General features: G+C 64.6%; 1 protein-coding gene across 1 annotated transcript; it reads right to left on the reverse strand.

Moving 5' to 3' along the window:
• Nucleotides 1-4,493: 4,493 nt before the first annotated feature.
• FGF3 (fibroblast growth factor 3) lies at nucleotides 4,494-11,885 on the reverse strand. Its single transcript, XM_047072104.1, has 3 exons — nucleotides 11,666-11,885; nucleotides 9,505-9,608; nucleotides 4,494-4,859 (listed from the first exon to the last, which is right to left on the reverse strand). Exons 1-3 carry the CDS (start codon nucleotides 11,883-11,885, stop codon nucleotides 4,494-4,496), a joined length of 690 nt encoding a protein of 229 aa, XP_046928060.1.
• Nucleotides 11,886-26,263: the final 14,378 nt, after the last annotated feature.

A 26,263-nucleotide genomic window follows, 5' to 3' on the forward strand; every position in this document is an offset into this window, starting at 1 on the left:
CCCTGGGCTCAGGGCCGGGGGGGGGCCCACTCTCCTTGGAGAACCTGGAAGGTCCACCCCATTTGGTTCAGCCCAGCCTGGCCAGGGGTCTGCGTGCCAGGCACCAGCCTTCACCCTTTCACGGCACTGAATCTTGGAGACAGCCTTGTGATGTCCGTGTCTTTATTGCGCCCATTTCGCAGAGGAGGAAACTGAAGCTCAGAGTGAGTAGAGCACCTTCCCCGGCCGCACCAGCCCCGAACAGAACCCCAAGACCCGCCTCGATCGAGACCCAGGCTGGCACAACCCCGAGGGCTGGGGTTCCAAACAGCCCTCGCCACGAAGCCGGTTCCTTCTCTCATCCATCCCCTCCAACCACGGCCTCAGCTCTTCATTCTGGACCTTTCGACTCCCGGGGGCCGCTCCGAAGGGGGGCGAGGATGTTGTCGAGCTGTCATCTAGATGGCGGCCGCCTGGTCACAAGGCTCTCAAGAATGGGGTCCTAACTGACGGTGTCCCATTGTCCTCACCAACAGGGAGCTGCCACGGTTTTTCCTGAATTTCTCCAGGTCACTGCTCTCAACCTGTTACTTTAGAGCCGTACCTCTGTCTTCCACGAGGGTGTGTGTGTGTACGTATGCGTGGATGGATGGATACGTGGAGGGATGGGTGGATGGATGGATGGATAGATGGATGGATAGATGGGTAGATGGATGGATGGGTGGGTGGATGATTAGAGAAATACACTGCCATACCTCCTAAAAGGTAGATAACTGTATTTATTTTATCCATGATAATAAATGAATGTATGCAATTTCCATCTTGAAACCAGCCTGCCAAGGCATGAGGTTTCCCAGGGATGTCCACCTTGCCATCAGAGCTCCTGGTGTGCCCCCCCTGCCCCCCCCTTGAAAATTTCCATCCGTTCCTCACCTTTGAGCCACTCGGATAAGCACACCACAGAATAGTAGCCTTGGTGAGGCACCCGCTCCCGTGCGTCTCCCAGCCCTTGCCGGAAAGAGCGGTACCCGGCCCTCCCCTCTGCCCACTCCTGGCCGTGCCGCTGTTTTGACAGCACATTCGCCATCTGTGTCCCGTCAGTGATCCTGATGGCCACCGCGGAAGCCCATGTGGCAGGGGGAGAAGCCAAGGCTGGGGAGAGGCAGGGGCCCATTCTCGCGATCGATCACGAGACCACAAAAGCGGCCAAGGCGGTGTTTGGATCGGCAGGTAGAAATCTAGCTGCTGCATCGCCTCTGTTCCCACCCCAAAGTCTCCTGCCCCCCGAGTCCCGTTTGGAGGGGCTCACACGCAGTCCTGCCTGTGCTCTCAGGCACAAGTGCGGGCCGCCCCGGTATTCCAGTCATTACAGTCGGAGAGGGGACGGGGGTCAGCTCTAGAGGGTGCCGCATCTGGCTCAGCCCCGGGACGTGGCCCCGGCAAGGTCACCCTCGGATGGCTGGGGGCTAAGTGTAGACCTACGGTTCACCTTTGCAAGCCCTTCCGCCCCCGGGAAGGCGGGAGGCCTCTGAACCTGCCGAGGGGCTCAAAGACCCACTCCAAGCAGCTGAAGCTCGGTCACCCAGAGGGGGGCCGCCCACGGCTGGGGCTCAGGGGCCAGGCAGCGGGCCCTTGGTTTCTTGGCTTCACACGGATGGGGCCACCTTTTTCCCGGGGCGGCTGAGGAGTGGACGGGTCCCGGGCAAGCAGAGCGGCTCTCGCCCTCCGAGGCCACCTGCGGCCTGTCAGCTCTGCGCAGGCGAGGGCGCCCGGCTGGCCACTCCCTAGCGATTCTCTTTTCCCCTAATTGACTCAGCACTGCTCACCGGGCACCTTCGACGCGGCCAGCTCTCGACTTTTGGCGGGAGGCCAGCGAGACCAGCAACGCAGCTCGGGCGGTAAAGACATCGCACTGGTTTTTTCGTTGTTGTTGTTTCTGTTTTCGTTTTTATGGTTTTTTTTTTTTTTTTTTTTTTTTACCATTTTGTCTACTTTTAAGCGTACAATCTCACGGAGCTAACCACTTCCGCAGGCTTGCATGACTTGGAAGCTCTGTCCCCATTAGACACTAACTGTCCCCTCCCAGCCCCGGCGCCCACCGTCTGCCCTCTGTCTGGATAGACGTGACTCCTCTAGGGGCCTCGTGTGAGTGGATCACACAGCAGGTGTCCTTCTGCGGCTGGCTCGTGTCGCTGGGCGTCCCCTCCTGGTCCATCCCTGCTGTGGCAGGGGTCGGCCCCTTTCCTGGAGGCTGAATGCTACTCCACTGTGTAGATGGGCCGCACCTGGCGTCTCCAACCATCTGTCACCGGACATTTGGGTGAGCCCACCTCGCGAGTATTGCGAGCACACGGCTGCGAACGTGGGGGAGCAAATGCCCGTCGGAGGCCCTGCTTCCAGCCCATTCGGGCGTACCCCCTAAAGTGGCCTTGCTGCGTCCCGTGCTAATTCTGCGTGTGACTTGTTGAGCAGCGGCCATCCTGTTTCCCAGCAGCTGCCCCACTGATAGCCCCACTCCTGCTGGCTCTCCGCCCAAAGTCCCAGAGACCCTCGAAAGCAAGGACCCCGCTCAAACCCTCCCCCTCCCCCTTCTTCCTCCCCCACCCTTCCCCCTTGGCTGGGCAGGTGCGGGTGACAGCAAAGGCATGAGAGGGAGGTAGGTCGTCATCACTGGGGCCTCTGGGACGCCCTGTCCTGGCTCACAAGGCATCTTCTCATGGGGACGTGGGTGCCCGGTCTCCAGCCTCTGCCCGCCCCACGCCTACAAAGAAGGGGCCAGGCCAAATGGTGAAACCCGAAAGCGGGTTCATGAGACCCCACTCCCATCCCGATTTCCTTTCCGGGGGATCCTACCTGTGTGCCCACCGCCCCACCCCCAGGAGGGTCCCCAGGAGCCTTGTATCTGCCAAGAAGAGACGGAGGGAAGGACGTGATTCACACACGAGCTGCAGTAGACGCAGAGGGTCTGGGGCCTCCTTGGCGCGCTGGGGTCTCAGACCTTCTGTGCTGGTGGGCTGGGCAGTGTGATGTCCCCGGGGGGGGGGGCCAGGGCAAGAGTCACGCCCTGTGACACCAGCCCAGTGTCCTGCAAACATGTGACTTGGACAGAAGGAGGCCGGCCAAGCCTGACGTGGGTGGCCTGGCTCCCTGCCTGGGTGGGGGGGCCAGTGCCTCCTCCCGCAGGGGCACCGGGGGCCTCCTGGGGACAAGGCCAGCTGTCCCCGCTCAGGAGGCAGAGCGGAACAGGGCAGCGTCTGCGACTGGCCCTCAGCCCCCCGCCCAGGAGCTGCTGCCTTCCCACCTCTCCCATCCAATCTGTTTTGGGTATTAACCCTGAGCCCCCGACCGTCGCCCCCTTTGTTTCGGGGGCATCTTGGTGCAGGGTGGGTGCGATGTGGCCTGGGCAAGCTCACCTCCCGAACGTGCTTCCTCGTCTGTGACCCCGGGGGGCCACGCCGGGAACCTGTAGCATCTCGTTCCATACCCCTCACCTGCTCCCCCTGCAAGGTCTGAGAAAAGCGAGCCACTGCCTGTGCCCTCTGGCTCTCACCCCGGCTAGCCTCAGGTGACCCCACCCACCGCCATGGTGGGGGCAGCAGGTGCACGGCCTTTGCTCCTCTGGGCCCGGCAGGTTGCAGGGGTGAAGGAGTTCAGGGAGGCTCGTACCTGGCACATCGCACAGGTGCTTAAAACTGCCCACGGAGACACAGCTTCACGATGGAGGGAGTTTTTTTTGTGGGGGGGGGGTTCCAAACAAAGGAAACCCGTCTCTCTCTCTCTCCACGTGCAGGTGCACACACGCACACACTCATGCATGCACGCGTGTGCCCCCACGGGCACAGGAACACACACACACACACACACACACACACGCATCAGCCTATGCTTTCCGTCCGCACGAACCACCTCTTGGTTTCGACAAACAGCCGCTTTCCAAACCAGGGCATGAAAACGCATCGTTAGCCCTATTCCTCAGGATACGTCTTACGTCTGAAAAGAGCGATTTGGCACGGACGCGGTCATCGTCGCAAGCAAACAGGGTTCAAGGAAAAACGGCAAGGGTCTCCCCGGGCTCAGGCTGCGTCGCAATCTAGCAAACAGCTTAGTCGAATGCAACGCTTTAATGTTTCGGTTACACAGACGCCCCCGCGACAGCCGGCTCCCCCGGGGGGGCCGAGGGGGCTCCGGGCCAACGGAAACCCACACGCCGCCCACGTAAAGCGGCCCTCCCTGCCCGGCCCCCCTCGGCAGGCGCTCCCTTCCGATCCGACCGCGCTGCAGAGACTCGCAGAGGGCCGGGAGGCACACGGCAGCCGGGCAGAGCAGGAGAGGGACGGGGGCAGCGGGGAGCGTCCCGGAGACCTGCCGTGCCGCGGTGATCGGCTGTGACGGTGGGCACTCGGGCACCGGCCGGCCCGCACCTGCTGGGCCGGGTCGGCCGGGGGGCTCGGAGCCGGCCTGGGGCCAGAACGTGGACGGCCTTCCTCGGCCGGGTCCGGGGTGGGGGTGGGGGGCTATGCCCGGTCCCCCCGGCTCCTCTTCCTCTGCCTCCGCCGCCGCCGGGGCTGGGGGCCCTTGCCGGGGGGCCCGGGCGGGCCGCCGCGGAGCCCGGCCCCGCTCTGGAGCAGACGCACCAACTCGTGGTCCTTGTGGTCCAGCACGCGGGGCAGGAACAAAGAGGACTTCTGCGTGCGGCGCGTCTTGAAGCCCCTGCGAGGCCGGCCCTTGCCGTTCACGGACACGTACCACAGTCTCTCGGCGCTGGGCTGGCGCTGGGCCCCCGGCCCGCTGGGCGCCGTGCGGTACAGCCGCGAGGCGTAGGTGTTATAGCCCAGCTCGTGGATCCGCTCCACGAACTGACACTCGGCGCTGTAGCTCTCCTGCAGGGGGCCAGACGCCTCGGTCAGCCGCGGGAGGCCCCGCGCTCGAGGCCGGCGGCCGGGGTCTCAAAGACCCCCCGCTCCTTGGCGGGGCCCCCCTCCCCTCCTTCCTCCCTCCCGGCGCGCGCCCAGCACCGATCTGACCCGCTCCCACGCCCGGGCTGTGCCCGTTCCCCCTCCGGGTCCGCGGCCTTGACTTTCGGGGTTCAGCGCGAGGGTCTGCTCGTTTCCGCCACGGTTTCCTGAGCCCCCGGGCGTTGTGGCTCCCCCAGCCCTGTCCCCCCCCGCCGCAGGCACTGACTAGGGAGGCATCCCCGGCACGGGGACGCGGGGCGGTGTCAGCAGAGCGGACGTGGGGCCTGCCCGAAATCTCCGCTGGTGACACGGACGTTGGCAGGACGTCTGGACACAGGGAGAGGACGGCACCCCGGACGCCTTGTGAACAGCGTGCGTGCGAGAGAAAAGAAACGAATATTGAGAAGAGCACGGGAAGGATGGTTTCGTGGGGTTTTCAGGAGCCTGGCGCCTGCACGAAACTTGGCTCTGGGCCTTGAGCTCTGAGACTGGCCGCCTTGGCCTCGGGGCGCCTGCCCCATGCGCGTGGACCAGAAGCCAGGAGCCCAGGCGGAAGGTCATGAACCGCACAGACGCTGCTCTTGTAGGGCGGCTCGGGGTGGCGGCGCCCCAGCACAAGTGGGGGGTGCGCGGGGGCCTGTGTGGGCCTGGGGCAGCCCGGGGGGCACGGGCTGAGACGCGGGGCGCTGCCTTCTCAGAGGCGGGCATCTGGAGGGCGAGAGGCACAGACTGGTAACTCCAGGGGCCTCCACCAGCGTCCCCTGGGCCGCCTCGTGGGGCGCCCCGGGTCGAAGGGGTGGGCGTGCCAAGCACCCCCAGGGCGTCCCTCCTCAGCCTGGGGCCCAGGGGCAGGGCTGGGGGACGGGCAGAGCTGGGCAGAAGGAGCCCGAGACCCTCATGGTCTGTCTCCATCTGTGGAGGGGAAAGGCGGCTGCTACCGAGTGGAGGTGGCCCCAAGGGCCGCAGGCCCGTTCTCAGGGGGTCAGAGGCTGGTCAGAGCCACGCCCGCGAAGTGGGCAGCGCGTGACCTGCAAAGGGCACAGGACCGCACAATGCTCCAGCACCAAACACCTGTCTCCCGACGACGTGTAAGTTCAGAGGGAAGGGGGCCGGGTTCTAGCTCTTCCGGACCTCCCTGCTGTCCCCTCTGCTGTCCCACCCTTCAGGGGATGCCCAGAATGCCCCGGGTCACAGTACAGATGCCATGGACAAAGACCAGCCTCCGCACCTTATAGACGGGGAAACTGAGGCCCGGGGTGGCGGCAGGCCCCAAATCACGGGGATGTGGCACCGTTCTGGTCTGCGTTCAACCCCCGCCTAGCGTGGGAACCAGGGGCCGTCCGGGGGTGAGTGGGTGGGCTCCGGGCTGACCCCCGTGCCAGGCGGCTACATTGGTGCCTGGCCCCCACGCTAAACTGTGAGAAACTCAGGGTGTCGTAGCCCACGGCCGAGGCCATGAATCAGGAAGCCAGAGGGCGGGCTTTCTCACTGCAGGGGCACTTTGTGGGGCAACTGAAGGGACTCAGTCCTGTGAGCCTCAGAGAGGGAGGAGTTCAGGCCCTCCGAGGGGGGGTCCTGGGGGGGCCGCAGAGTTTGCATCTTGTAGGGGCTCCCAGAGGGGTCAGGAGGCCCAGGAGGAAGGTTAGCAGGGCCTCCAGGTGCCCCAGCTGGGACTCACGGCGGCCACGGTTCCCGAAGCCTCGCTGGTTCCTCCGGCTGTCCCGCCCCAGACCCTCTGCTCCACAGGGACCTCCCCCCAGTCCCCCCCCACCCACTGGTGCCACCTGCTGAAACTCTCCTTGAAACCGTCCACCTTGGGGAGGCTGCTTTTCCTTCGCAGGCTCCAGAAAAGCCAGCCTGGGGCAGAGCGTGGCTGTGGCCGGCGTGGCTGCGACCCCAGCCGGTTCTGAGCCCCAGGGCACCGGGCAGGGGGTGTGCAGGGAGGGCGGCCGCAGGAGTGAGGGGAGGCTGGCTGAGAGGTACCTTGCCCATGAGGTGACACCTGGAGAGTCGTTAGGGGAGAGGTGGGCCCTTTCTAGCGGGCGTTTCTGATGGGGGCACTGCAGTCGGGCAAAGGCACGGAAGGGTGACCGGCGTGGCTGGTCCTGGGGAAGCGAGAGGGGTTCAGGAGGGTACACGGGTTACGGAAAGATGGTGGAAGGGAGGAGCCGAAGGCGGTCCGGGCAGCTCCTTTGGGGGCCGAGGCACCCCAGTGGTGACGTGTGGGCGATGGGGAGCTTCTGGAAGCCATGACAGGAGCGGATCCACATGTAGTAAAATCCCGATGCATACACCCAGCAGAGAGTGTGACATATGGATGCCCGGGGCAGTGGTGAATGAAGGAATGAATGCCAGGGGAATGATGGATGGATGGATGGATGGGAGGGAGGGAGAGAGGAAGGAAGGAAGGAAGGAAGGAAGGAAGGAAGGAAGGAAAGAAAAGGAAGGGAAGAAGAAAGGAAGGAAGGAAGAAGGGAAGGGAAGGGAAGGGAAGAAGAAAGGAACGAAGGAAGAAGGGAAGGGAAGGGAAGGGAAGGGAAGGGAAGGGAAGGGAAAGGAAGGGAAGGAGAAAGGAAGGAAGGAAGAAGGGAAGGGAAGGGAAAGGAAGGGAAGGGAAGGGAAGGGAAGGGAAGGGAAGGGAAGAGAAGGGAAGGGAAGGGAAAGGAAAGGAAGAAGAAAGGAAGGAAGGAAGGAGGAAGGGAAGGGAAGGGAAAGGAAAGGAAGAAGAAAGGAAGGAAGGAAGGAAGGAGGAAGGGAAGGGAAGGGAAAGGAAAGGAAGAAGAAAGGAAGGAAGGAAGGAAGGAGGAAGGGAAGGGAAGGGAAAGGAAAGGAAGAAGAAAGGAAGGAAGGAAGGAGGAAGGGAAGGGAAGGGGAGGGGAGAGAAGGGAAGGGAAGGGAAGGGAAGAAGAAAGGAAGGAAGGAAGGAGGAAGGGAAGGGAAGGGAAGGGAAAGGAAGGGAAGGGAAAGGAAGGGAAGAAGAAAGGAAGGAAGGAAGGAAAGAAGGAGGGAAGGGAAGGGAAGGGAAGGGAAGGCGAAGCCGGTGTTGTCAGATCTAACCAATAGCAGCCACAGGTAGACTCTGACCCACGGGGATCCCCCAGGCCATGCTTTGTGCTGTCCCCCAAAGCCCTGGGCCCGGGTCCCCCATGGGAGACGTGGCAAAGGCCTTAGGCTCCCCCTCCGGATTCAGCCCTCCCCGCCCGATCCATGAACTTGCTCAGTGCGGATGATGGCCTTCGGGACCCGTAAGAACGGCACCACCCCTGCAAGGCGACGAGAACGCCTCACCGGGGCCCCTCTCCATAACGGACAAGGGGCGTCTGTAGATGGCCTCAGGCCACTTGAGGAACAGAAAATCAGTCCTGCCCGCCGGGCACCAGGGGCACGGGGCTGAGGCTTCAGCGAAGCCACGATGCCCCTCAAGGAAAAAAGTCAGGCCAGAGCCCGGCCTGAGGGCACATCCTGAGAAGCCGTGATGTCGGGTGTCTGCAGACTCTAGAAGCACCTGCGGAAGAGGCTGGGCGCCAGGGGGGGTCCCTCCCCCCAGACACGGCTTCTCTTAAGTGGCCCCTGAGGCAGACAAAAGAGCTGGGCGCGTTCCAGCTTTTCCATCTCCTTCGGCAAAACGGCGGAAGGTCTGGGACGAGACGGCAGCTTAAAGAGGGTTTTGCTGATCACACTTTGCCCAGCTCCCCGACCTCTCCGGGCAGGGAGAGGCTGGTGTGGGTCCCCTGCAAAGAGACTGCTGCACGGAGAGAGGGAGCTGCGGGGAGATGGTCCTCGGGCTGCGTCGTCTAGGTTACCGTGGACGGAAAACCTCTCATTGCCCAAGGAGGCATCAGCCGAACTGCGCGTAATGACTAGTTGGAGACGGCAAATTTCCTGCTTACACGCGTTTTACTCCATGCGTCCCCACCCCTGCCCTTGGGGGAAGGACACCGCCAATGCCCACAGAGTCACGGGACCCTTTTCTGTTGCGGAGGCCCCAGGCTGTGTAGACTGGATTCCGAATCTGGGTGCCTGGGAGGCGGGCCCTGTGGTCCTTCCTCTGTGTTCCGGCCTGAGAACGAACAGCTCTCAGCTCTCGCCTTCCCATCCCCGGGGGGAGGGCTGGCTGTGCCGTGCCCTGCTTCCCTCTCTCGTCCCCCCAGGAGACCCCTGGTTGAGCCCGCAGAAAAGCTCTGCCCGGGTCTATTTATTTCAGTGGAGATTCGGGGGACAATCTCTGCCTCGCTCTCAGCCACCGTGGGGGGAAGGGCAGCGATGGTGAACAAAAATGTGTGGAGGGGCAGCTTCTAACCAGCGACACTGGAGAACATAAGACAAGTGTGACCCCGTGGGGTCCTCCCCGGGGGTCCGTGCCCCAAGGCAATCACACGGGCAGCCGCCACCGACAGCCGAGGCCGCCCCGGGCGTCGAGACCCCGGGGCTTGAGGCTCTGGTTCCAGCTCGGGTTCTGCGGGTCCCCGGACAGAGCGTTACACTGCCCATGTCCCCTCTGTCCCCTAACGAGTGGCCAAGGGAGATGGCCGCCCCATCCACGCCTGCCCACGTGCGAGATCGGACTCACCGAAGCGTACAGCCGTCCTCTCTTGTTCATGGCCAGGTACCGTCCAGAGAAGAGCCCCTTGATGGCCACGATGCCCACCTCCACCGCCGTGATCTCCAGGATACCTGGGAACGGTGTGAAGGCGTGTCACTCCCCGCGCCCCCCACAGAGCCCCGCGCGCCGAGGGGCCGAGGACCCCCTGGACCCGCCCAAGCCTCGCCCAGGCTCGGGGAGGTGAGGGCAACACACACTTAAGCGGGGCGGGGCGGGGGGGGGGGTTGACTCGGGAGGTTGAGGGAAAGGAGAGACTGCTGGATGGGAGGCAGAGCCCCGGGAACGTCGGGGAAGGCTTCTCCGACGAGAAGAATTCCGACACGGGAGGGGAGGAAGAAAACTGACATTGCTACCCGCTGACTTGCCGGGTGCGGGGTCTCTCGGGACACGGGAGCCTCTCAGCCACCCGGCGAGCCGGCTGCGCGATCCGACAGACAGGCCAGCTGCGACGGCCGGGGTTAGGAGACTTTCCCGAGACCACCCCCACGTGGGCGAGCCGGAGCTCCAACCCCGGCTGCGGAGAGCGGTGCGGGAGCTCTCCAACCGCATTGTCTACACCCCACAGCATCTGAGGAGTCTGGGGCAGGGGTGAAGCCGGGGCTGCTGCGCGCAGGGCACTGAGGGAGCCACGGCAACTCACTGGCAGCGGGCCTGGGCAGCAGGTAACTGTGCAGGGCAGGGTCCAAGCGCCACAGAGGACAGTAGCAGGAAGCGGGCTTAGACGCCGGTGGGCACAAAGGGAAGCTGACCTGGGCTGTCCCATCCCCGCTGCGCGGAAGGACTTTAAGTCTCCCCTAAGCTTCCTTCTGAACGCAGGAGTGCCTTTTCATCAGAGGTCCTGCAACAAAGGCCCCGGTGGGGCCGTTGTCCCCCCCCCCCCCCGGCCCCCCAAGGGCTCCAAGGGGCTCTGGAGTCAAAGCGATGGCCTCTCCAGGGCCCCCAGCACAGCAGCAATCCCAGGGCCAAGACGCGGGGCCATGCAGGCCGCGGGCCTCCGGCGTCCGCGGGACGCAGCGGGGGCGGATTGCGCGCCGAGGGCGGCGGCGCCGCGTCGCGATGCGGGACAGGGGTGGCTGCGCCCCGCGCGCTCCTCTGCCCCCAAGCTGCCTGCCTTGGAGGCTGCAAGGATTCTGATGCTCTGCGGGAGCCTGGATTTGGAGAGAACCGGGGCGTTGCTGGGAAGGGAGCGCGGGCGCTCCGGGAGCCCCATCCTGCGGCCCCCGGGACGCCCTGGCGACAGCTCGCCCCCCACGCGCGGCTCCAGAGGCGTCCTCCGAAGGCGCCTTCCCGGGGCTGCGGCTTTCCTCGCGGAAGCAGCGGTTTCCCGCCGCCGCACGGCTTCCTACGCTCGGCGCGGGGGCGAGCGCCGCGGGCTGCCGCGCAGGACGCCGGGTCCCCCCCACGCTCCCACGCTCCCCGCTGCGTCCCTGCCTCGCCCCGAGCTCGGGTCTCCCGCTCCCGGCCAAGCGGAGCTGCTTCGGCCCCCGGCCCCCGCGCTCCTCTCCCGGAGGCTCAGCGCGAGCCCGGGCCCCCACGGCCAGAGGAGCCAAACCCCGGCGCCCGCGGGGCTCCCGCTGGAGCCCGATCCGGGCCGTGGGGCCGGGCGGGAGCACACCTGTGCCCCCGGACCCGGGCGGACGTCCCTCCGCGCGCCTAGCTCGTATCCCGCGGCCGCACACCGAGGCGGCGCCCGCCCTGCCTGTCGCTCTGCGGCCGAGGGCGGCGGTTCGGGCCCCGGGAAATGACTCTCCCGGCGGCGGCCGCGCTCCAGGAGGGCGGAGGGGCCGGCGGGGCGCCCCGGGGTCGGCCCGAGGAGGAGAGGTCGTCAAAATAGTAGGAGACCCTACCCGCCTCGTCCGGCGCCTTTTCTCCCGCCAACTCACGGGGCTCAAACTTGCCGGGGCCCCGGGACCCAGCCGGGCGGGGCGCCCCGGGGGTGTCTACCGCGCGTGCCCTCGGACGTGGCCCCCCCTCCCCCCAGCTCCCCTCGCGCTCGTCTCCCCGACGCCAGGAGGCGGCGGGGGACCCCGGCGGGCACCCTGGGCGCGCCAGGCCCTTCCGGACCCTGCTCCCCCCCCTCCCCCCCACCGGGGGCCCCCGCCGCCGCCGCCGCCGCCTCGACACTCACTGTAGGCGCTGTTTTCCAGGCTGCCGTTGACGCGGCCGCTCGGGTGCAGCTGGAGGTGGTACTTGGTGGCGCAGTAGAGCTTGCGGCGCCGGGGCGCCCCGCCGAGGTGCTCGTAGACGCCGCCGCGGCCGCCCGCATCGCGCCGCAGTCGCGCCCCGGGGCCCGCGGCCGGCCAGCCGGGCTCCAGCAGGTTAAGCAGCAGCAGCCAGATCAGGCCCATCGTGGCATCGCGCCCGCCCCGCGGCGGCGGCGGCGGCGGCGGCGGCGGCGGCGGCGGCGGCTGCAGGCAAGCGCGGCGCCCATGGAAGGGGCGGCAGCGGGGCCGGGGCGCTCGGAGCGCGCGGGGCGGTGCGGACTCGCGGCGAGCGGGGGCGGGGCGGGAGGGAGCGGGGGCTGGGGGGGAGAGGGAGGGGGGCAGAGAGGGAGAGAGGGAGGGAGGGAGAGAGGGAGGGAGGGAGGGAGGGAGGCACCTCCTTTAATTTTCACCCGGGATCCGGTGAAATTTCCGTTGCTGCGCACAGCGCGGGAAGAAAAGACGGTGCGGCAACAAAAGGCCGACGTGGTGCCCGGGCGGAGGCGCGGGAGGGGCGGGGAGCCCGGCGGGGCGCGGGGTTCGGGCCGGGCGCCCCCCGCGCAGCGCCGTCGAGCCGCGGCTCCGCGCCCCCGCGCGCCCTCCCGGCTCCGAAAGGGCCCTTCCCGCCCCGCCCCGCCCCCGCCCCCTCCCCCAGGCCAATTATGCCTCCGAAAATTATAGACCGAGGCCTCGAGGCGGCCGCCCCAGGCCCTGTCACCCCCTCCCGCCCCCCATCAATCCCCCGGCACAATGGGACCGCCGCCGATGACTGATGTCCGCGAAAACAACTTGCGGGGAAGTCGCGCTGGCGAACGCCCATTAAAGGAGGCGCATAATGAAGGGGGGCCGCGGAGCGCGGCGGAGGGGAGGGCCCCGGGGCGCGGGCGCGCGTGGGGGGACCCCGGGGCTGGGTCCGCGCCCGGGGCTCCCTGCTGGAGCGCGACGCTGTCCTGGTGGCCCGGGGCGGGGCGGCCCGGGCCGGGAGGCGCTTTATCCTGCGGCGCCCCCCAACCTGGCAGAATCCGGGAGGGCGAGGCTGGCGCACGTCGGGCGGCCTCGGAGGCTCGGGTCCCAGCAGCCGGCCAGAGAGGGGGCTGGGGAAGCGGGAGGGGGTCGGGGGAGCCAGAGAAAAGAGGCACAGCGACAGACAGCGCTGGAGAGCAAGAGAGGCCGCCGCGAGAGGGGAAAAAACGGGAGAGCTGGAGACAGAGAGGGAGGGACAGACCGCCAAGTGGAGACAGAGCCGGGGGAGCCCGGGGAATATCCGAGAAAAGCTGTAGCAGTCTGGTGACCACCGAGGAGGGAGACGAAAGCCATGAGCGGGGGCAGGAGCGGGGGTGGCGGCCATGCCTGTCCTGGGGGAGCAGCGGCTTCCGGGTGGCCCCTGGCCCGAGGGGGGACCCTGTCCCCTAGGGACCCCGGTGAGGAAGGGCTTCAGACAGAGTGTTGGGGAAAGCCACAGCCCCCCTCCCTTCTCTTGCTCCCCTGGCCTCCACCTCCGTCAGGCCCCTGGCCAGCAGCCAGCCAGATGGGACCCACAGGCTCAACTCAACAAGAGAGCTCACCCACGGGGGCCGGTGGCCCGGGCTGGCATCCCTGTTCTTTCTACCAGCGTCAAGGTTTGGGACCTTGGTCCCCCAGGGGAGGGACAGGTGTGCAGGGCACCAGGGGACTCCCCTGAGCTGTAGGAACTAACACACCCCCCCCTCCCCCCGGGACGTTTCTTCCCGCCCTGGCCTAACACAAACAGAGCGGTCCTCAGTGAGCCCACCTGAGCACGCTCAGTGCCTGCCGGGTCCTGGGTGTCCCCTGGGGGGACATTCTGCAGGGCATCACCCAGCGCCTCAATCCCTGGGGAGGTGACTCCTGGCCAGAATCTGTCTAGACAGAGCCCGTGGACAATCCGAAGACGAGGCCACTGATGGTCGGAGCCCCAGATTCTCAATGACAGTGCCTGCTTTAAGGAGCCCCCAGGGAAGCCCCCAAGCACAGAGCCAAGAGGGGAGCTTACTCCCTGGAGCTCCCCCCACCCCCCAGATCTGGCCTGGGATGGCACACACGAGCCCCTCACTACACATTCCTGGAATGAATGAATGAACGAATGAATAGCCGAGCCACTTCCTAGCCATGTGACCGTGGCCGTGTAGCATCGCCCCTCGGAGATGCTCGCTCCTTGTGTATGAAATGCCTCAGAGGTGGTAACACCCAGTGGAATCAGCCGTGCAACGTCCCTGCCACCCGACCAGCTCCGAGCCTGCCCCACCCACAGGACAGCGTATCAGCAGGCACGCCGGGACCCACAGCTGTCCCTTCCGGAGGCTCCCGCTCACCACGGGCTTTCTGTCAGTGTCACTTCTCCAAGGCGGCACGGCTCCCTGGGCTGTGTTCTCTCCTCTTCCCTGGACCCTGGCGTCGGCCTCTGCCCTGCAGTCAGACGGAGCTGCGGAAGACCCACCCCTGCCTTCCCCCACCCGCGTCGCCTTCTGCTGGTGCTCACGGGACTTGCCTGCTTGCCTGCACGCCAGTCCACCGCCCAGGCCTTTCCTCCAGGCTCCGGGCCACGGCTCACCCAGCCTCTTCGTCTAGAGCTCCCTGCGCCCCCCCCCCCCAAACTCCCCCCCAGGGTTTCCTGGCCCAGCAAGCCCCCGGACACCTCCTCGGGCCTGGGCTTGGGTCCCGACGCTCAGGCCCAGCCGAGGGAGGGGTGCCCGGTTTCGTGGTGCTCTCCTGGCACGGCAGGAACCTCACGCACAGAGTTGGGGTGGGCGGCTGGGCTGGGGCAGCCACAGGACCCACGCCGCCACGGGGACCTGGGCCCCTCTCCCGCCAATACGGAACCATGTGGGGGGTGGGTAATGCGGTGATAGCGACCCTGTTAATTGCTTCCAAATGGTCACCGCTGCCGTTTAACTAATTGGTCTCTTCCCGACCCCAGCACGGGCACCCCCGGGCCTGGTCCCAGCCTGCCTCACTAGGGGCTCCCAGCCCCCCAGATCTCTGCTCTGGGTGCCCTCACCCCTGATCACCTCCCAGCCCTGTCGGGTGCCTGGGTCACCCCCTGTAACCCCACCCCCACGCCTCCAGTCCCTTACCCCGGAAAGGGAGCCAGGGAAGGGGAGGGGACAGGGAGCAGTGTCCTGTGATGTGGTCCCCGCCCGCCAACTGGCGTGACTCTCCTACGCGGTGCTGGCTGCAGGCCCCCAACTCACTCTAAATTAGGCCCCGCAGGAGCAGTGGGAGAGAGACGGGGCCCCGAGCCCACCTGCCTGGAGCTGGCGGGCCCTGAAGGCCTACAGACAGTCCTGCTCGGCCCCACGCGGGGAGGTGAAGGGACGTGCCCAGGGTCACACAGCTGGGGGCCCCGGGTGGGGAGGCTGGGATCGCCATCTGTCTGCCTCAGCCTGGGCACCTGGCCCTCCTTCCCCCCACAGGCTGCGGGGTCCCAGGGCCTACGCAGGGGCGGGTCTTTGCCCCCGTCTCCCCTTTTTTTTGCTTCTGGCTAGGCTGTAAGCCGGAGAGCAGCCCGGGTGGTACTTACGGCGGAATCTCTGCCCCCAGCCAGGCCAGGTCTCTGCCTGGGAGACTCCGGGTGGACCGGCTGGCCACCCTCGTCACTCTTAAGGGCAGGGCTTTGGCCCAGCACCGGCCAGGAGCCCACCAGTGGGGGGGACGCCTAACTCTCCTCTGATGGTGGCAAATGTCCCGGGAACCCTGGGCTGCGGGGGCTGTGGGCTATCGGCCCCCGAGAGCGCTTGAACTCTGTGCACGGACAGGTGCGGGACCCCCGCTTTCCTACGTGCCAGTAGCACCTCGGGTTGGGCCCGGCTCCAGAGCGGCGTCACGGGCCGGGAGCCCCCCAGGCGCCCAGCGGCTCACCGAGGAGGCAAACGAGACTCAGAAGGGTCTCTTTTGGGTTTTTTTTTGCGGCCTGGAGGCTTAGCGTTGCCACCACCCAAGCTGGGTCTTTTGAAAGTTTCATTTCTTCCCATTTTTTTACTTTAAAGAGCTTTACCGAGATAGAGTCCACACCCCACCATTCGCCCACCGAAAGAGTACAACTCAGGGGCGTCTAGTTTGTCTGCACAGCTGGGCAAATGCGTCACCGGGTCTATCGTAGAAGCTTTTCTTCTCCCCAGAGAGAAGCCCTTGCCTTCAGTTATCAGCCCTACTCCTCGGCCCCCCTCAGCGCCTGGCACAGGGCATCCCACGGAGCAGCCGCTGTGACCAGGCGCGTGGCCTCTGCCCTCCGTGGCCTGTGTCTACGGCCTCCGTGAGCCCCAGCCTCCTGGTCTGCGGGAGGAGGGACGGTAACCCCCTCTGCCCGCAACGACCTGGGGTTAGGAGGGTCCACTCCCCACCGCCACCCCGTTGAAAACCCAAGTAGAACTTCTGACTCCGAAGCCCAATTCCTAACAGCACACCGTTGACGGGCAGCCTCGCCGACACCACGAGCGGCCGAACGCGAGGAACACGGGTCGCGGGCGTCAGGTGCATCGTAGAGCCTGTTGTTACGATAGAGCGAGTTAGAGAAAATGGCATCAGGAAAATCACGAGGAAGAGAAAATGCACGCGGGGCCCTGTCCCGTGTTCATACACAAAGCGCATAGAAGCGGCCCCGTGAGGCCCAAACCGGCGTAGTTCGAGGGCCGGCTGTCCTGGGCGTGAGGGTTCGAGAGTGACCGCTCGAGTCAGTGCGGCTGCAAGCGGTCAGGAGCCGGCACCCCTGCCCGGCGCCGGGAAGGTGGCCGCGGGACAGGGCAGGACGTACGTGCTGGGCACGGCACGCGTCAGCTCAGGCTGCTGCCGGGGAGGTGGGTGCGTCTGCAACAACCAGGGTTCACGGTGCCCCAGTCCTGGAGGCCGGAGCCCGAGGTCCGGGTGTGGGCAGGGCCGGGGCGTCCCGAGGCCTCTGTCCTTGTGTGCGGACGGCCGGCCTCTCCCCGTGTCCTCTGGGCGTGTCTGTGTCCCGATCCCCTCTTCTGTGATCCCACAGGTCTGGGATCAGGACCCACCCCGGTGACCCCGTGTTACCTCGATCACCTGTGGAAACACCTTGTCTCCAAACGCAGTCACAGGCTGAGGCCCCTGGGGCTCAGTCTCCTGCTGTCCCCTGCTGGGGCGGAGGTGCCGTCCCCGTCTATGGCAGCACCATCCCGTGTGACACGGAGGGCAGGGGGCAGGGAGGGCGAGCCGAGCTGTGGGGGGCGGGCCAGGGGAGGGCAGGGGCGCGTAGGGAGAGGCGCTGGCAGGGAGGACCCCTGGCCCCCCAGGTATCAGCACGTTCCCTCTGCCCCTTCGGGCCACCCCTCCTCTCCACACTTCCCGGCTCTGCTGTGACCCGAGTCTGTCTGCCTGCGGGGGGGAGGCCCTTGCCACGTAAGCACAGGGGCCGGCATCGATGGACGGGTGGGTTCCAGAATTTTCCAGAAGCCCCACTGTTCATTCCTTGTCAGTCCCTGGCCATTCCAAGCGTCAAAAAGGCAGGCAGTGTCTGCCCTTCGCTCAACACGTCAGGGCTCTGCAGTGTCTGCCTCTGTCCCTGAGCCGACAGAAGCCAGAGGAGCTGGGACCTGGGCTGAGCTTCCCGAGAGTGAGTTCTGGGGGCAAAGAGCCGGCCTGGTCGAGGGGCCTGCGTCCCGGGGGACCAGCCAGGGACGTCCCAGCCTTGGGGATTCCCCACGCTGGGTGCCCTCTCCAGTGGATGCCGGCCACGGTGGGTCCTCTAGACCGCGTCCCCGCGGGCACGGGAGATTTCTGGGGACGTGCCCTCCCTTCTGCCTCTGGGTCAGGTCCGGCCGCGCCCGCTCCACAAATCAAAGTCGAGCCCTTCAGATGTGGCTGCCCCCAGCCCCCCACCCCTCCCCCGCACCCGATTTTGTGGCTGCCGGGCCCGTGCCCGGGCCAGATGGGCCCGTGTGGCCGGAAGCCACGGTCCAGCGAAGGCGGCGAGGCAGCGAGGGCGGGAAGGAGCGGGCCAGGCACACGCTCTGTGTTGAGTCCCGTTTCGCTGCCAGTGCCGGCATAGCGGGTGGTGGAACGGTATTGTCCCGTCCCGCCGGCCGGCAGGGCGCACTCCGCCGGGAGTCTCTGTTCCCAACAGCGATGGAGTGGGATCTCTGGAACATTTGACTTGGCAAAACTCCAGAGAATTTGTAGACTAGAAACCCTCCCCCCGCCCCCACCAACGACTCCCCATCAGAGCATAGCGCTGCTTCTAAATTTGCTCTGAATGTTTATTTTTTGAGAGATTGACAGAGCGTGAGCAGAGAGAGAGGGAGACACAGAATCCGAAACAGGCTCCGGGCTCTGAGCGGTCGGCACAGAGCCCGACGCGGGGCTCGAACTCCCGGACCGCGAGATCGTGACCTGAGCCGGAGTCGGACGCTCAACCGACTGAGCCACCCAGGCACCCCATGAAGAGTATACTTTATTTTTTTTTATTAAAAAAAATTTTTTTTACGTTTATGTTTGAGACGGAGAGATAGACAGAGTGCGAGCAGGGGAGGGGCAGAGAGAGAGAGGGAGACACAGATCTGAAGCGGACTCCAGGCTCCGAGCTGTCAGCACAGAGCCCGACGCGGGGCTCGAACCCACGAACCGCGAGATCATGGCCTGAGCCGAAGTCGGACTCCCCCGACTGAGTCCCCCAGGCGCCCCAAGTTTTGCTTCTAAAAGGCATTTTTCACCCTGGAAAGACTCTGTCCAGCCGGCAGGACTGTCAGGACAACGGTCAGTGACCGAGAGTGGGGCTCGGGCACGTCCTGCAGAGGTCCTGAGGGACACCGGCCGGTTCTGCAACAATGTCTCCTTGCTCTAGGGACCCCACGAAGTCCAAGGGGGCGCCTGGCTGGCTCAGTCGGCTAAGCATCTGACTCCTGATCTCGGCTCGGGCCATGATCTCGCGGTTCATGAGTTCGAGTCCCAAGTCAGGCTCTTCGATAACAGCCTGGAGTCTGCTTGGGAATCTCCCTCTCTTTCCTTCCCTCCCCTGCCCTGCTCACGTGCTTCCTCTCGCTCTCAAAATAAATAAACATTTTTTTTTTAATTTTTTTTTTCAACGTTTATTTATTTTTGGGACAGAGAGAGACAGAGCATGAACGGGGGAGGGGCAGAGAGAGAGGGAGACACAGAATCGGAAACAGGCTCCAGGCTCTGAGCCATCAGCCCAGAGCCCGACGCGGGGCTCGAACTCACGGACCGCGAGATCGTGACCTGGCTGAAGTCGGACGCTTAACCGACTGCGCCACCCAGGCGCCCCTAAATAAACATTTTTAAAAAAGGAAAGGAATTATGCCCAAGAATGTCCACTGCACCATCAGGGAGCACATGAAACCAGAAACGACCCGAACCGCCCCCACGTGGCCGGTGAGGGAGACCACACGGCAGCAGCGTGGCACTGGGCTCCCCCCCCCCCCACCGGCCACCCACCGCCCGTGTGAGCTTGGGCAAATGGGCCTCGGCAGGCTGCGGCCTCCTCCTCTGTAAAATGGGGTTGCGACATGGTTCTCGTGGGGCTGAGATGCGCCGCCGTGGCAGGCGCTCCCCCGCGGCCCCGAAAGCCGTGCGTTATAGACCCGTGCGGCGCTCCTGGGGGACACCAGGCCCTAGACCCACGCTCCCACCTTGCACAAAGCACTGACCCTGCGAGATGCAATTGCTCCGACTCCAGGACGGACGGACGGACTGATGGGCTGAAGCAAAGCCCCCACTTGACTTACGAGGAGACTCCGGGGCCAGCACAGGCATGGCCACCTGTGTTGGAGACCCGCACCATGTAGCTAATTGGCCTCGACGTCATCCTGCCTTGGATTTTAAGTCCTTCGAGCAACGGATTGCGGGACAATGGGCTGCCTTCGTTAGGCCGGTGGAAAGCGGGCCGTTCCCGGGCGAGTGTCCTGACTGGGCCATTGAGAGGTGCTGCGGGCCTCTGCCGGGGACGTGCACACAGATGTGAAGAATGTCTCTGAGCTACAGAAACATTTCCACTATGGGTGGCTGGCTGGCCCTCCCGAAGGAGACCTGCCCTGTGGCTCGGGGCCCCCCAACCCGGAAGGTTCTCAGCCAGCTCTCCGGCTCTCTGGCTCTGGGTGAAAAGCGGCACCAGAGTCCCAGTCGAAACCCGCCCCGACCTTTGCCCCTCACGTGGCACTGCTTCTGAGGGCAGGGACTCCTTCGGGGTGCGGGCAGGGGGCCGGGCTGGGCTGCGCCGCCCCCCAGAGCACCCCGCCTTTGGCCGGGACCAGGAAAGAGCTGCCGTCCCCTGTCCATCCTGCAAACCGGCAGCCATTGGTCCCCCAGACGCCCTCCCTGACCTGGGTGGCCGCACGGCACTTCCTCTGGGTCGCGGGCGGAGGCGTGGGTGGGGTGTATGTGGTCCTCCGTAATCCTCACCAGTTTAGGTCCCCAGTCCCCAGCTGGGACCCAGCAAGGCCAGCGTCTGGTCCCCCTGCCGTGTTCCTCTGCGAGCTGGGCTCCCTCCTCTGCAGAGCATGAGCCGAGAGGGGGGGTTGCTCCCTGAGATGCAGGGAACCCCTTCCTCTGGCCTCCCGGCCACGGTCCCCAGCACTTGTGTATTTCAAATCCTGGAGCTGGGCAGGGGTGTAACCTTCCGCCCAGTTTCCACATCTGAAAAATGGGTACAGCCGCAGCAACGCCCTCGTGAGGCCGTGTGAGGATTGCACGTGAGGCTAGGGGGACACTGGTGAGAGCGCCTCATTTTCTCTCTCCGGCTCCCCCGGCCCCCCAGCGCCCACTCACCCTCACTGCAGCCACATGAGGATAACAGGAGTATGAACGGCCCCCTTGGGAGTCTCAGACGCACCCCGGGATGCCACCGAGGGATGCCACCGCTGCCCCCACCCCCAGAGAGCCTTCTCCGTCACCTCTGCCTCCCCAGCCCAGGCCCAGCTGCTGCTTCTGCTGAGCTCGGCACTCTCCACCCTTCCTCAAAGCAAAACTGACCAGAGGGCCGGAGTTCGCTGGTCCCCACGCCTTGCAAAGCCGCTGACATCTTTAAATGTCCCTTCCTCCCTTCTGCGCTCCTTCCTTTCTTTATTTTAATTATTTTTTTTTAAAGTTCATTTGTTTTTGAGAGAGAGAGAGAGAGAGAGAGAGAGAGAGCACAAGCTGGGGAAGGGCAGAGAGGAAGAGAGAGAGAGACAGAATCTGAATCCGAAGCAGGCTCCAGGCTCTGAGCTGTCAGCACAGAGCCCGATGCGGGGATCGAACTCATGAACCGCGAGGTCACGACCTGAGCCAAAGTCAGACGATCAACCGACTGAGCCCCCCAGGTGCCCCTTCTCTCCTTCCTTTCTGCCGGTGCTTTCTCTGTCCCTCCCTTCCTCTCTCTTTCCCTCTCTCCCCATTACACACACACACACACACACACACACACACACACACACGTCAGGTTGCCTGGATCAGTATCATACCTGAGAGCCCGGGCTGCAGGCCTTTGGAGCCATGACTCATTCCCCGCCCTGACAGAGACCGAGAGCCCTCACTCCATCAGCCCTCGGCCAGCGGGGAGGAAGGCGTGGGGGCTTGGGAGAAGCCTGTGCGGTATGCTGTGGTGCAGACCAGGAGGGAGAGGGGGACGGCATCCCTGTTGTGCATTTCGGTCTCTCCTTGATCTTTGCTTTTGGCTTCACCAGATGCCCGAGTGGCCTTGGCCTCCCACCGGTCCTGGGATGGAACCCCATCACTGGTCCTGGGATGGAAAGGACGCCGAAGCCCGGGGCTGTACTGGCGTCTGAGGACCCAGCCCCTGGGACCTGCCCCCAAAGCCCGGAAAGTGCAAGATGTCCCAGGAAGGGGACATTTGCTTGCTCATCCAAACCTCTTGCAAAAGTGTTCTCAGAACACCCAGACCTTAATTCCTTCCCGAAAGAGCGTTTGTTGAGAGCCGGTCAGCACCTGTGTTTCTGTCTCTCTTCCATCGGGAGCACCGTGAAGGGTGATGGCCCTCGAGGTGGCCTCGAGAGTACGTGTTCAAACTAGTGGCGGCCATCCGTGACAGACTGAAGCCAGACAGCCCTTCGGGCCGCCGATACCAGCACAGAGGGCACGGGCCCACCTGGAGACGCCCCTCCCCAAGCCGCTCCCGGCAGCTTCCTCCAGAAGCACAGGGTAGGAGCCTGGAGATGTGGCTGTCTTCACCACGAGCACTCGAGGCTCCGTTGCTTCCAAATGTCCAACAAGGTTGTCCAGGCCAACGTGACGTCCGCCACGATGGCAACCGCTCTCTTAGACCGTCTGTGAGACCAAAATACATGGGCTGTTTAACCGCTTCCGAGTTCCTGCTTCCCGCCAGGCCGTGAGCAATGACCCGACAAGGACGGACGGGCTCCAGGGCTTTCCTGGCCGAAGGCGGGGGCAGGGAAAGCCAGCCAACGTCTACGACCGCGGAGAAGGAGGGTGACAGAGGTGAGTGACGGCAGCCCATCCGGGCCGTCAGGGGTCGTGCGGGGGCGGGGGGCGCCCTCTGTGCCCGGGCAGGGCCAGGAGCCAGTGCTCCCCACTGAACCACGTCGGACCCTCACTTAACCACTCAGCAAGCGCCACGGCCCCTCCAACCCTCCACGTCTCTCAAATCGCATCATCTCTCAAGCGGTTCCCTGTTGGGCAGCAACCTCCCGTTCACGACCACTCTCTCCGTTGTGCCGCCTCCGAGGTCCACGTCGCCGACCGGGTGGGTGCTGCTTGCTCCACGGACGAGGAGACTGAGACACAGGAGGTGACCGCTCTGCGGAGGGCCGTGCGGCCCGTACGTGGGTGAGCCGGGCTTTGGGTGCGCCCCCTTTCGGTCACCATCAGCAAGAAAGAGAGAGCCAAGCCTGCGACGCCTTTCCTCCGGATTTGATCTGTAGGCGCCCGCAGTCCGCCCAAAGGTGACACCATCAGTCAGAGACTGATACGGCGCCTGGTACACAGAACGTGCCCTCCGGAGCACTTTATGGACAAGAACTCGCTTACGGCCTCGTCACTACTCTGGTAGACAGACATGAGGAGTAGCCCATTTCAGAGACGAGAAAACGGAGGCCCAGAGAAGTCTTGCCGGCAGGTGCTGAGTGGCCGAGGGACAGAGCGGGGATTCAGGGGCAGGGAGCTGGAACCCCCAGGCTCTCTCAGAACTGCCCATCTGGATCTTTTTACAGGAAAAGGACGAAATCCCTATGTCACCTGGGGCAGGTCTTGGCAGGGGGGAGGCAGACACAAAACCGACACAAGACTGATGGGCACAGAGGAGTGGGGGTGGGGAGTGACCTCTTCCTCTCCCGTCACCCATCCCATTGTCTCTAGGACAAAAATAACTCATTTCCCCATGAATGGGTTTCCTGGAAGTGTCACTTCCAAATTCCTTTGGGATTCTCCGGCTCACTCAGGTGCGGGTGGAGGGCGTGGGGGCGGGGGCCACATTGCCCGGCTCACCACCGGGACCCGGGTAACCAGACCCCACCTGTCTGCTCCGGGCAGGAGGCCGCAAGTGCAGTGTCCCCAGCAGTCCCAGCTCTGTCTGCGCGAGGGGTACGCGGGTTTGAAGAGTTCGGGGACACTCAGGGGCTTGGTGTTAGAAAACTTGGCCAGAGCAGAGCCAGCAGAGAACTTCCGCACTGGGCGTTTCACAGCCCTGGGTTCTCAGAGGCCCCCTCCCTCCCAGGACTGGCCGGCAGACGTCTTGGGAGGAGTGGAGAGACCCGTCAGGCAGGACCCCGCAAAATGCCGACCTGCTCCGGGCCTCCGGCACCGGAGTCCCCGGCCCTCCCGGCACCTGCGGCCCCAGGGAGCTGGTGGCAGGTGGGGGACGGCAGGATGCACCCTCCTCCTGGGCAGCGGACCTGCACGCCCCCTGGTCCCGCAGCGGTGGGCCGGGCCAAGCTCACGCATCGCAGCCCAGAGGACCCCCCAGCGGCCGTGGGCCTGGTGCTGCTCAGACTACCCTTCAAGGCAGGGGGGGCTGGGCTGCGCTGGGCCGGGCCCCCTGGTGCCCCTCCTGCCTCCCTTCTCGGGAATTTTCTCCTTCACCGTCTCTACCTGCTCACTACCTCATTCAGAGTTGAAGCCAGAGGCCCAGAGAGGGCAAGAAACTCGGGATGGTCACACAGCCAGCCGGGGGACCCAAGGGGCTCAGCCCCCACACCCCAGACTGGGTTCTTTGTTAACAATGACGGCAGCGATGACCTTAGCCGGGCGATGATCCCGTCCCCACACCCCCGTCAGAAGGGGAGACAGACAGGTCCAGAAAGTTGAATGACTTTCCCAGAGTCTCACTCCTCCTGGGGTGCCGGATTTGGACCCAGGCCTGCTCCCTGGCTCCTGTCCCCCCCCGGGCCCCCCACCCACAGCCTTTCCCTGGCATGCTGGTGGAAGGTGCAGGGCAGGAAGGGGAGGGACCAGGGGGTCAGCGGAGCCCTGCGCAATCCCTCTTCAGAGCATTCTGGACTCCAGCCCTCCCCGTCGCCCATTTGTCTGGTTTTAAAGGAATACTGCGGCCTTTAAAAATCATTCCTCTTCAAAGCCTGGAGGGGAAAAGGCTCCGGAGAGGCAGACCGGCATTGTGAGTACCGGGAGAACTTTACTAAGTACCTGAAATGGTGGCTAATTGGGGCCCGGGACCACTTTCAAAGAGCCGGGGGCGGGTGGCCCGAGCGTGGTCCCGCCCCACGGCCCAGTCACGTCCTGGCCCCAAGTCAGACGTTCTGGCTGTGGTTTGGGAGACCACAAGCCACCCCCCCCCCGGAGAGCCCCCCTGGGCTCGGGCTCAGGGTGGGGGCTGTCCTGGGGAGCCGGCTGGGCTGGGGGTTGTCATAACACTAGCTGACTTTCCCCTGGGTTTCCCCGGGGCTGCCCTAATCGAAGACCACACCCACCTCGGAGGCTTCAAGCAACAGAAACTCATTCTTCCCCTGTGTCCGGAGGCCCGAAGTCTGAAATCAAGGTGTGGGCGGGGCTGAGCTCCCTCTGGGACGCTCTGGGGGAGGGCCCTTCCTGCCTCCCCCAGCTTCTGGGGGCTCCGATGGCCAGGGCCCTCCAGCCCCGTCTCCCTTTTCACACGGCCTTTTGTCCTGCGGGCGCCTGTGTCTCCCTTTTCTCTTATAAGGACACCCGTCACCGGATCAGGGCCCACCCTGCTGCAGAGTGCCCCCATCTCAACTTGATCGCATCTGCAAGGACCTTATTTCCAAACCCGGTCCCGTTCTCAGCTTCTGGGGGTTGGCACTTGGAGATACCTTTTAGGGGGACACGATTCTGCCCCTACATCGTAAGACGCCCACCACGGCGGCCTCACGGGCATCACTGTAGTGAAGCTTTTGTGTGCAACGGCCGTCCCAGCTCCTCTTCCACAGATGGGGAAACCGAGGCACGGAGCCCTGGGGTCCTATGCCAGCCTAGGCACCTCGACTGACTGTAGGACAAGGGACTGTGAGCCAGCCCCCTTCCCAGAGGGGACAACGGGGCACATCAGCACCCTGTCTGGTCCGGTGCCCCGTATCTCTAGCCACGTGCCTCGGGGGAGTAGGCGTGAACTCCTGAGGCAGAACGGGACAGACTAGGATTCTGTGTCTCCCTCTCTCTCTGCCCCTCCCCTGCTCGTGCTCTGTTTCTCTCTGTCTCTCAAAAATAAATAAACGTTAAAAAACAAACACACAACTCACCGATCTCGTTATTGGAACACGTCTGTGTACATCTGGGACAACCCGGGTGTGCAAATCTGCGTTTCAGCTACAAGTTTTAACAAACCCAAATGCACATGAAGCGTCCCCGGAGACAATTCCACGTCTGGCTTGCGACGCTCTGTGAGAGCAAAGTGCACGTCCCAGATTTTGGAGATTTAGTGCACAGGGGAGAAGGTAAAATGCCTCGTCGACATTCTTTGTAGCCGCCACGTTTTGCCGTGACGGACCTTGTTTTTGGATGTGCCAACACACATAACATATATTATTCCATCAGTCCCCCCCACCCCCCCGTGCCTCTTTCCTCGTTCGAGTGTGGCTGCCAGGAAATGGGACCGTGACATCATTCCAGTTGGACAGAACCGGTCCGGATCAGCGGTTCTGCACGATCCATCACCGACTCCTAAGTGTCCGGGCTGCAAAACGCTGGCATTGGGGTGGGGGGTGGGCTGCAGGGACCCCGGGGCTGTCGGGAGGTGCACACAGAGGGCTGGCCGTGTAGCCTCCTCGTGTCCCGAGCGGAAGCCTGCCCCCGTTGCACGGCTGGGTAACCAACAGCCCAACACGCGGTGGCTCACGGGGCTCGCTGCTCTGCGCTCTCAGATTCTGCGAGTCGGGAACGTGGACGGGACCCCGTGGAGACGGCTCGTGTCGTCCCCCGACGCCTGGGGCCTCCGGCGGGGAGACCAGGAGGCTGAGGGCACCCGGATGCCTGGACGTGGAAACTTCTAGCGCCTGGCGGGGGTGCTGGGCTCCCCTGGGTCTGTCGGAGGAGCGCTCCCCGGGAAGGGCTGCGAGAGAAGGAGGCGGGGGCCGCGTGTCCCGTTTTGGGACTTCACTGAGTGATGACTA

Source organism: Lynx rufus, unplaced genomic scaffold (assembly GCF_022079265.1).
Source record: "Lynx rufus isolate CCGP_SWC_20201006 ecotype Redwood Valley unplaced genomic scaffold, mLynRuf1.p SCAF_9, whole genome shotgun sequence".
Taxonomy (NCBI): Eukaryota; Metazoa; Chordata; class Mammalia; order Carnivora; family Felidae; genus Lynx; species Lynx rufus.

Excerpts from the sequence above, each read along its gene's own strand:
- FGF3 (XM_047072104.1), bottom strand. The coding sequence starts at position 11,885 with ATGGGCCTGATCTGGCTGCTGCTGCTTAACCTGCTGGAGCCCGGCTGG. Across the intron at positions 9,609-11,665 it reads CCTGGAAAACAGCGCCTACA|GTATCCTGGAGATCACGGCG; the intron begins GTGAGTGTCGAG and ends CACCGTTCCCAG. Across the intron at positions 4,860-9,504 it reads GAGGACGGCTGTACGCTTCG|GAGAGCTACAGCGCCGAGTG; the intron begins GTGAGTCCGATC and ends GGCCCCCTGCAG.